An 11,880-nucleotide genomic window follows, 5' to 3' on the forward strand; every position below is an offset into this window, starting at 1 on the left:
TTTAATTATTTAAATCCTAAAATTACTTAAATCGTTATGATACGGGAAGTTCCAGCAATTTGCTTTAAGGCAATGTGCGATACACCACTAGTTTATTTCAAATATTTAAGTGAGCTTCAAAAAATTCAAATCCGAATTATTTTCGATATCCAAAAAAAAAATTTTAGAAATTAAAAAAAAAATCTTCATTGCAATTGTTTTGTCAACACAAGCAGAAAGTTTTTTGAATCATTCAAATCGGATGCTTAGTTCTCTCAAAAACTGCCATTTTTTGCACATTTAGCTCGGTATCTCCAAAACAGCTGGACCTGCCTTTGCCAAAACTCATCACAACTTCTCCCAATCTTTACAAATTGAATGTTTTTTGGATCATCCAAGTCGGATACTCCGTTCTCTCAAAAACTCGATTTCTATTTTCTGCACTCTTTGCTCCGTATCTCCGTAACGGCTGGACCTGCCTTTACCAAAAACTAATCAGCACATCTCGCTATCAATAGGAATCGAATGTTTTTTTAACCATTCCAATCGGTTGATCGGTGCTCCCGAAATTGTAGACACACAAAACACAAACACACATCCAAACAATTTTGGTTGGGAATCACATTGATTAGTAAAGATGATTTTTTTTGTACATGTTGATAAAACTTAGTATGACAATAAATTTCGTAGTCTGAATTTCTATACTAATACTGGTTGATACATATTGATAGCTACTGATTACAGTTGACACCCACACTTAAATAAAAAGAAAAACACTTTTAGAACACGAAATGGATCAACAAATGGAGTGTTCAACAAATTAATTTACATAATTGACACAATTACAGATATTATCCGATTTGAATGATTCAAAAAACATTCAATTCGTAATGGTAGAGAGAAGTGATGATTAGTTTCTGGCAGAGGCAGATCCAGCCGTTTCGGAGATACGGAGCTAAATGTTCAAAAAATGATAGTTTTCTAACCATCCGATTTAAATGATTCAAAAAACAATTGCTTTTCGGGAAAAAAAAAAATTTTAATATCGAAAATAATTCGGATTTTAATTTTAACCCTAGCTAATTCTAAAGCTCACTTATATATTAGGTTGTCAAATATCTCCCTTCCGCTTTTTTGCTCTTGGTTTATAATACAAAAAAGCGGAAGGGAGATATTTGACAACCTTATACTTGAAATAAATAATTTTAACTTTGTAATTCAGTTTATATTATTCTTAGAAATATGAGATGAGGTCCTTCATTCTAACTTCGCTTCATTAACTTTACATATAAACTTATATGAACGCCATCGTCCAATTTATAAGCTCTTATATTTTGTCTATAAAATACGAATAATAAAAGTTTGTGTTTATAATAATTTATTTGAAAACATTTAATATTCCTCGAATATTTCATTACGGTATGGCAAGTTCCAGCAATTTGTCTTAAGGCACGATGCTATATACCGCTAGTTTATCATTACAATTTTAAGTGTTTCTAATTTCATATTGATTAATGCATGCCTTAAGGCAAAATGTCTAGTACACTAAGGGACCGATTCTGCCGCATAACAGACCAATGTTATGGCAAGGCTATATTATGAAGAACTTTTTGCACTAAATATTGACAAAAGCCATGTGGTTGGTGTGCAGTCAGGTGTATTTCTCAGAAAACATAACCCAGAAACCGCACAAATGTCAAAAAAACGATCTTAGACAACAGGGTCCTTTTGACCCACCTTCATAACATACGTGTGACGTTGCAGTTTATGTGCAAAAGGCCTGATTGCACAGCAAATACATGACATTTTGACAGTATTCAGTATCATAATGTATGGAAGTTGGAGCGTAACATGCCTTGCCTTATTATGCGGCAGAATTGGTCCCTTAGTTTTGTTATTTACTTGTTTTAATAATATTTATTCTTTTCCAGTTAGAGGAAGATACAGAAAACTACACCCAACATCGAGCAATGGTCCTGGGGCAACACACAGATCAAGTCACGTTAAAATTAAAAAAACACATTGTCCCCCACAAGAGTCTTCCCCAACATCAACCTGAAACAACAGTAGTCTCTTCCACTTGTGAATTGCGAATTGAAAGCGTATACAGTTTAAACGAAAGTGTTGTGACATCAAAAGATAAAGAAATGGATTACGAAGTCACTGAAGTAGAACCGGACAACAAGTCCATTGAAATGATTGAAATAGAAGATGATAATGAAACAATAGTTATCCCAGATGATGAGCCTGAGACAATAGAAATCGTGGATGACCCTGAACCATGTCCACCCAAACCAATAATTTATGAAGAGGAAGAGGAAGAGTCAGATGAAGTAGATTTCTTCTATGAATCTAAATATTGCGATTACTGCGACAAACTGTTTTCAGACTCTGATAAATTTATTGAGCATTTACAAACTCATTTAAATAGTGAAGGCAACATGTGCATGATTTGTTTCATGGGGGTTACTAACCGAACTTTGATTGCACATATGAATAAACACAAAAACAAGTCTAGTTTGAAGAGGAATATATTGAATTGTAAAATAAGGGTCATGCATACTTGTCAAAGGTGTAAACAACCGGTTATTGTACTTAACAATAAGACTTTGTATGTGAGGCCGCATTGCGGGAGGAAGATGATACGGTGTGATCTCTGTCCGAAGAGATTTTGTGAAGAGAAGGTCTTTATCAGACATATGAAGACACATGGATTACAAACGACAGAAGTGTTTGATACACAATATGAGTGTTACATTTGTAAACAAATATTTTTTAATGTAAACTCTTTAACCAGTCATATGACGATTCACAATGAAGAAACCACAGGCATTTTTCCTGATGCACCTGTTGAGCTTCCACTTGACACTAAACCTGAAGTTGATAATCTTGTTACAGTATTTGATATCGAAGAACATTACCAATGCGATTTTTGCCCAAACACTTTCACTGATCACTTGCAATTAAACGCGCACATGCTATCATCACACGCCAATGACTCCATCGATCCTTTACAAGTTGACCTTTCAAGATTCAAGTGCAACCATTGCCAAGAAGCGTTCCTGGACGCCAACACTTTAATAAAACACATGATGTCTCAACACACGAACCGAAAGCTCCTTCCAACCGATCGCAAATCTATCATAAACAGAATAATCCAAACCAGTGCTTACAAGTGCACCCGGTGCCCCAAAACATACAAGAAAAAAGAAGACTTACACAAACACGTCTTGCAAATGCATTCCAATCGTCCAACTACCCCGCGCACCACGGCGACACCATTTGGGTGCTCCCCTTGCCAAAAGTCCTTCCTCAATAAAGTGGTTTTAAAGGCCCATATGTCTCAAAATCATTGTATAGAGGTTCTGGTTACGAATGATGGCAATTGTTTCAGCAAACAATTGCAATGCACTATTTGCAAAACTATTTATCCTCAGAGAAGTCAGATGGCTAATCATTTTAGGATACACACGTACGAGAAGACTTTTACTTGTCATAAATGCAATATACAGTGTGTAAATAAAAGGAGTTTGATGATTCATGTGGGCATGTGCCGTTGATAAAGGAGAAGCATGATATATAATATATATAATATAAAACCAAATTATATTTACATTATATTAAAATATATAAAAGGAATGTAGAAAAAAATCAAAATTAATATACCTAATTAGATATTTATAAATGAAATTTATTGTTTTGATTTTAAATAAATTTGTAAATAAACTAGCTGTAAGTGGAATTCTGTCTTAAGGCAATTAAGGCATCGTGCCTTGAGGCAAATTGCTGGAACTTCCCGTACCAAAAATTATTATTTTTTTAAAAACGATTAACATTTTTGAAAAAATTTTACTTCGAAAAAATGAGATTTTTTAGAAATTTTAAATTGGACAAAAAATTACTTTTTTTGAAAATAAAATTTTTTTTTAAAAAAAAATTTTAAACAATTTTTTTTATAAAAATTTTTTTTTGGAAAAAATGTTATCTTTATTTTGATATATTTTGGAAGATCTGAACTTTTTTTCAAAGCAATCGTACTGCTTTAACTGCATAGAGACAAAATATAAAGCGCGTAAGCGCCGCGTCGCTGTCTAACAGAAAAACAATGGTACGGAACCCATAGGAATGTAAACAAAACTTATACTTATTGTAAAAATCTCAATAAAATATCTGATAATTTGATATGCATATGTCTAATGTCTAATGATTATTGTTGACCGCCAAATGTTATTTTTTTTAGTTTTTTTTACTAGATCTCCGAACCGCTAGTCCTATCTTCATAAAATTTGATCAAATCTTCATCTTGTTAATACAAGTAAAATGTTTTTTGAACTATACAAATCGAACGCTCCGTTCTCTTAAAAACTAAGTTACCGTTTTTGGCCCTTTTTGCCCCATATCTGCGGAACGGCTAGAATGTTTTTTGAATTATTCAAATTGCTTTATCCGTGTTCCCGAAATCGTCGACGAAAATTTGTATCCGACACACACACATGCACGCACACACACACACATACACACACACACATACATCAATTTTATCCAAGGTATGCCAACATATTCAGAAACCTCTGAAACGTGAAGATATATAAAAATTTTCATTTTCGATTTTTTTGCGATTACTTACCCTATGGAAAGTTAATTATAAATAAATCAATTTATGATCTCCAGAACATTAACAATCGTCATTTCATTTCGAATCAAATTCCAAAAAAAATAGTTGCCAAATTTACACAAAATTGAAAAAGTGCTCCCGCATAGTCACAGTCTAAACGCATTTGCAAATAATTCTGTGCGACATTTACACTTATACTGTGCTCAGTTTGGCGGCATTTCACATTTTTCAATAATTTTCACAAAATTGGAAAAGTGCTCCAGTACAGAAACAGTCTAAACGCACTTGCGTAAACATTTCTACCAGAGTGGCGCTTAGACTGTGCTTAGTAAAGAAACTCGTGTTCTTTATACTACGAATATGTTTATTATGACAATAGTAATAACACTATGTGTGATTAAATGATCATTTACAAAAACGTAGATCATTTATATTAGTATAAAAAAGGAAAAAAGTAAAGAATTACAATTTATGCATTTCGAACATTGAGCAAACAAAAACGAGATCTGATCTGACACTTGAACTTTTTGTTTTTGAGCTGACACTATGATGAGCTTCAAATAATGAACATCTGTCAAGTTAAAATGCGATGTGTGTGTTGACAGGTCGCTACAGATCACTCCGCCCTAATGAAAAAGATTGTTCGCATCTCTGAGTGCCATCTTGAACTTCCTTGTAAATTTCTTTTGGTTGAGATTGTGTGATAAATTTTATTTGTTCGTGGCCGTGGCCGTTTTGAATGCCGTGTTGGCTTGTTGAGTTTGTTGATTGCTTACGTGGCCCTTCGCTGGTGAGTTGGCGGTTGAGTAGATGTGGCCCTTCGCTGGTGAGTTAGCGGCTGAGTATATTTGACACTTCGCTGGTGAGTTAGCGGTTGAGTGTATGTGGCCCTTCGCTGGTGAGTTAGCGGTTGATTGTATGTGGCCCTTCGCTGGTGAGTTAGCGGTTGAGTGTATGTGGCGGTTGCCAAATTGTTTGCTGACGCTCCCTGTCCTTTGCCGTGGTGCTTATAATCGACTCATTTTCCAGGATAATGAGGGATTTATCGAGCACGTGTTGTTGTTTTCGATGTGCGTGGCCGGAGTCTCAGTTGTAGGATTAGAATGTTCTTAGAGTTATGGCGGTTGTGAGCCATTTACATTCATTATTTATTTTTAAAAATTCTTTTCTTAATAATTCATGAGACTTCAATTTATTTTTTTACTTCTAAATTTGTTACTTCTAAATGTGTCTTGATCTTCTTACCTTCTTTCCTTCTATATGCGTGCTATTAATTCACGTTCGCGGTCACCACTAAAGAAACTCGTGTTCTTTATACTACGAATATTGTTTATTATGACAATAGTAATAACACTATGTGTGATTAAATTGATCATTTACAAAAACGTAGATGTTATTTCAGTATTTATAATAAAAAGGAAAAAAGTAAAGAATTACAATTTAGGCATTTCGAACATTGAGCAAACAAAAACGAGATCTGATCTGACACTTGAACTTTTTGTTTTTGAGCTGACACTATGATGAGCTTCAAATAATGAACATCTGTCAAGTTAAAATGCGATGTGTGTTGACAGGTCGCTACATTAGCTTGGGTGATTTTTTGAATTTTTAGTCCAAAATTAGAAAAAAATTTTTTTGAAAAAAAATTAGAATCAAAAATTTTTTTTCCAAAATCAATTGTTTTGTTGAAAAAAGCAGAAAGTTCTTTGAATCATTTAAATCGGACGCTTAGTTCTCTCAAAAACAGCCATTTTTTTTAAATTTAGCTCTGTAACTCCGAAACCTCTGGGCCTACCTTTGCCAAAAACTAATCAGCACATCTCCCTATCAATAGGAATCGAATGTTTTTTAAACCATTCAAATCGGTTGATGCGTTCTCTCAAAAATTCGCTTCTATTTTTTGCACTCTTTGCTCCATATCTCCGTAACGGCTGGACCTGCCTTTGCCAAAAACTAATCAGCACATCTCCCTATCAATAGGAATCGAATGTTTTTTAAACCATTCAAATCGGTTGATCCGTGCGCCCGAAAACGTGGACGAAAAAAAGCGGACATACAAAACACACACACACACACACACACACACACACACACACATCCATTTTTTCTGAAGTATGCCAAAATGTTCAAAAACCTTCAAAACGTCGAGAAATGTAAAAATTTTTGATTTCGATTTTTGGACGATTACTATAACTTACCCTACGGGAAGTTAATAAACTTTACTTATTCAGAGTGTTTTAATTAGTGATAATTGTGGTAATGATGATTAATTAATGATAAATGATTGTCTGCCTGTGTATATCATCGGGTTAGCCTTACCACTAGTTAACTTCCCATAGGGCAAGTTATAGTAATCGCAAAAAAAATCGAAAATGAAAATTTTTATATATCTTTACGTTTCAAAACCTTCTGAACATTTTGGCATGCCTTACAATTAGAAAAAATGGATGTATGTGTGTGTGTGTGTGTGTGTGTGTGCGTGCGTGTGTGTATGTGTTCGGATATAAATTTTCGTCGACGATTTCGGGAACACGAATAAAGCGATTTGAATAATTCAAAAAACATTCGATTCGTATTGATAAGGAGACGTGCTGATTAGTTTTTGGCAAAGGCAGGTCTAGCCGTTCCGAAGATCTGGGGCAAAAAGTGCCAAAAACGGTAACTCAGTTTTTAAGAGTACGAAGCGTCCGATTTGAATAATACAAAAAACATTTTATTTGTATTAACTAAATGAGGAACTGTTCAAATTTTTGGAAAGAAAGTTGCAACGACTTCGGAGATATGGAGGAAAAAGTAAAAAAACTTGGCGGTCAAAAATGAACATTAGACACATGCACATTAAATTATCAGATATTTTATAGAGATTTTAACAATAAGAATAAATTTTGTTTACATTCCTATGGGTTCCGTACCAATGCTTATCCGTTAGATGGCGACGCGGCGCTTACGCGCTTCGATACTTCGTCTCTATGCGGTTAAAAAGCAGTACGATTGCTTTGAAAAAAAGTTCAGAATTTCCGAAATATTTCAAAATAAATTTTTCTTCAAAAAGTCTTTTTTTCACAAAAAAGTAAATTTTTGTCAAAAATTTATAGTTTCTCAAAAATCTATTTTTTCAGAGTAAATCTGTCTCAAAAATGTTAATCTTTTTCAAAAAAAAAAAATTTGGTACGAGAAGTACCAGCAATTTGCCTTAAGGCACGATGCCATGCGCCCCACTAGTTTAGTTCTTTAGGCGAGACTAAAAAGTAGTAAATCTGTACAAATGCAACGGAAGAGCGTTACGCTCGTGTCGAGTGCCAATGATTCGTCATTCGCTCTCGATGATATCATTTCTATACGGGTCGATTGTGATTGGTCGTCGTGTCGCGTGAGTATGATTGCTTTGATTGTATAGTGAAAATAATAAAACAAATGAAAAAATCTGACGTATTGTTGCATATTGCTGATGAAGAATAAATTGATATTCAGATTTATTACCCTAGTCTAAACAATAAGAGATCAAGCACAACGATGGTTTGTGTAGTTGTGTACCATTTTAGCGTTTACAAAAAACATATATGAGACAAAATTTTCACCCCGTTACCACAAACCCCTTACAAAAAAATAAAGTTTTGTTAAAATTATTATAGTAATTACATAATTTTTCATCTTGATTTCTGTCAATGAAAAATAAAGTTTTGCTAAAATTATTATAGTAATTATATAATTTTTCATCTCGATTTCTGTTAGTGAACGTTTTTGACTGACTTCCGATTTAAATTTTTTGAGCTTATGAAACAGCTCGATTTTACATAAAAAAAATAATTTCATTAAGGGTTGTCCAACCTATATTTTAATGTAACTTATTGGATCATTTTTTTTAGTTTCATTTTTTAACTTTCCGTAAGATAAGTTATTGTAATCGTCCAAAAATCGTAACTGAAAATTTTTGCATATGTTCAACGTTTTAAAGGTTTCTGAACACTTTGGCATACCTTAGAACAAATGGATGTATGTGTGTGTGCGGATACAAATTTTCGTCGACGATTTCGGAAACACGGATCAACCGATTTGAATAATTTAAAAAACATTCGATTTGTATTGATAAGGAGACGTGCTGATTAGTTTTTGACAAAGGCAGGTCTAGCCGTCTCCAAGATACGGGGCAAAATGAACCAGAAATGGTAATTCAGTTTTTGAGAAAACGGAGCGTCCGATTTGAATAATTTAAAAAACATTGACTAAACAAAGAACTGTTCAAATTTTTGCAAAGGCAAGTCCAGCGGCTATGAAGTTTCAATAAAAAAAATAAAAAAATGCCTTTTAACAGCCAAAAAAAAAACATTAGACATATGCACATCAAATTATCAGAAATTTTACAGATTTTAATAATGTGTACACATTTTGTGTCAATGTTTTTGGGTTTTTTACATTTTTTGTTTAATTTTAAAATTTAAATAATGTTTAAAATTTTGTAAATGTCCTCGACAGTAGGGAATAACCGATTTGTATGATTGAAAAATCATTCGGTTCGTACTCGCTCGCGAGGCGTTTTTGCAAAAGACAATTTTGCCGTTTCGGAGGTATAGAGAGCAAAGGGTGTCAAAACGGTTATGCACTTTTTGTTTTAAATTAATTCAAAAAACATTTTGATTGAGAGGACGGTGTGCAAAAAATGCTTTACGAAATTTTTCGTAATTTTTTTTTACGATCATTTCGTTTCGAAATTTTTCATAGTTTTCAAAAAAAAAATTGATTTTGGAAAATTAAAAAAAATATCAAAATTGAAAGAAAACAAAAATTACAATTATAAAAATTTGAGAATATATCGAAATTTTCAAAAAATAAAAACGAATATTTTCAAATTCTTAAAAAATTAAAAAAAACGTTTTTTAAATAAAATTCAAACTTCAAATCTCTTAAGGGTAACCAATCACAAATTTTTATTGTATTTATTTTAACCTAACCAAGATTAAAAAAATTCTCCAATAAAAACAAAGATTATAAGTATTCATAAACTGTCAAATTAAATTTTGTTTTAAATTTTTGTTTCCAAAATTATCTGGATTATTTCTAATATGTATCAAAATTTCCATTAATTTTCTACTTCCATGCATAAATCCTCACCTCCAAATTCCAAAAAATGCAACCAGACCCTATTTGACCCAAAAGAATTACTTTCGGCAAAATTTTCCAACAAGATTTCAAAGGACGACAAAGTTGATTCCAATTTTAAGCAGACAAATTCCGATAATTATATATTGAAAAGTAATAATCATGGATCGGATTCCGATAAAAATTTGGTGCATTCCGCAAATATTTTGGCGATTGTTTGGTCACTTGCCAAAATGGTTCGAAATTGGACAGAACAAGATCTGGATGATATATTGAAACATGCAGAGGGCATGGAGCTGAAGAGTAGAGAAGGGAATTTGGTCATTATAAAAGAAATAGGTAAGATATATTTCAACAACCAAAGACTTACCAAAGTTCCTTGATTTTATGCAATTCAACTATCCTCATCCACTTCTATTTTCTCCCAGGTGTTGACAACCGAGAATTCATCCTAAACAAGATAGAAGCATCAGTAATCGGTGATTTGAAATCGAAAGATGACCAGGGATTGGATTTGGAGAATGGTTTGAAGTTGTTCTTTACAAATTTTGAATATGGAATTCTCCAAGGACCAAATAACTCCAACGAGGTCTCGATTTGGAAAGAAGATGATGCATATTACATGTACAACCCTTTGGCATGTGATGAGAGTGGGTGCACGTTGATCAGAATGGATGGAGGCAAATTAGAGAAAACTAGTGGTAATAACTGACACAAAAGATCATACAAGTAGTTTCCATATCCAATTGTAAACTAACTTCCAATAGAAAATCACCAATTTTAAAAAGTGTAGGATATTAGAATATAGACATTTTATTACAAATAGATAGTAGAAGCAAATGTATTCATACCTTTTTAAAGCATAAACATTATAATAATCTAAAATCTTCTATTCAATCCTTTATCAGATGACGCGAGTTGCCGAACATCACCAACCAATAGCACTTTAACAAAAACTACAAGAACTTCTAAAAAGACATTAAAGAATGACAGAAATTCCACTGGTTCTGCAAGCAGCAGCAGTGGTAGTAGCAAAAGGACCGTTATTCCATTTCTACCAGTATCAAAACTTTTGACAGACACTTCCAATGGTTCTAGCAGCAACAAGACCGTTGTTCCCTATAATCCATTACCAAAACTGGTATCAGACACTTCCAATGGTTCTAGCAGCAACAAAACTATTGTTCCATATAATCCATTACCAAAACTGGTATCAGACACATCCAATGGTTCTAGCAGCAACAAAACTGTTGTTCCCTATAATCCATTACCAAAACTGGTATCAGACAATGCCAATGGTTCTAGTAGCAACAGGACTGCTGTTCCATTTCTAGCAGAGACAAAACTGGTACAGGACACTACCAACGGCTCTTGTCTGAAGAGCTTTAAAAATTTAAAGGATCTTGCACATAGTTATATAAAAAATCTCCCTCCTGAGTTGAGAAGTATGAATTTTCTGATCTTGTTACCAGATGTACGAGAGAATGTTAATGTTGCTGAAGATTGGAATAATTGGAAAGGTGAGATGGAAATATATTTTATGTAAATAGATTTTTAATCACAGAATTGGGTAAATATGTTAAAGAGCACATTCAGATATATACATATCTTCTTACATTCAGCAAAGTTTTATAATCTATGACTGGTAGCTTGTTGGTTACTTGAACATCTATACTTGCCAAATGGGTGAAGTTGCCAAGTATCAGTTCAAAATTAAAGTATTTTTTGAAAAAAGATCCATGTGATAAATTTAAGAAGAACGAAGTCAATTTTGACTTTGTCAATTCAGTCAAATGCTTTTTGCCCAGTAAACACCGTGTGATTTGAGCGGCGATAGCAATCTGAAAACCACAAGATTGTCTTCAGCAATGTGACATACATATGGAATCTATGTGGATTTCAGATTGCTGCCGCCGCTCAGTGCCCCCCGGTGTTTACTTAGTGGTTTATTGGCTTTCCTGAATAATGCCTAATGCCGCATGTATAAACAGACCATAATTATGGTTTATAATATTTAGCATTTATAATTTTTATCCTTTACGCAGGACTTTCAAAAAACAGTTGGATACTGAGCAGAGATTTGAACAAAAAGTGTAAAGAGTCTGCAAATAATTATCAAAACGCAACTACGGCTTGTGTGGCCTTAGCTTTTGGAATTTTGCTCGAAATGGAAGATTGGACACTAGATA

At 33.4% G+C, this 11,880-nt stretch overlaps 1 protein-coding gene across 1 annotated transcript; it reads left to right on the top strand.

The window, feature by feature from the left end:
- The first annotated feature begins 1,807 nt into the window (after positions 1-1,807).
- On the top strand, positions 1,808-3,539 carry LOC113391283 (zinc finger protein Xfin-like). Its single transcript, XM_026627228.1, has 2 exons — positions 1,808-1,825; positions 1,911-3,539. Exons 1-2 carry the CDS (start codon positions 1,808-1,810, stop codon positions 3,537-3,539), a joined length of 1,647 nt encoding a protein of 548 aa, XP_026483013.1.
- Positions 3,540-11,880: the final 8,341 nt, after the last annotated feature.

The sequence above is a fragment of the Ctenocephalides felis genome, unplaced genomic scaffold, assembly GCF_003426905.1.
Source record: "Ctenocephalides felis isolate EL2017-DRISC unplaced genomic scaffold, ASM342690v1 CF-g0.4_SCAFFOLD_00845, whole genome shotgun sequence".
Taxonomy (NCBI): Eukaryota; Metazoa; Arthropoda; class Insecta; order Siphonaptera; family Pulicidae; genus Ctenocephalides; species Ctenocephalides felis.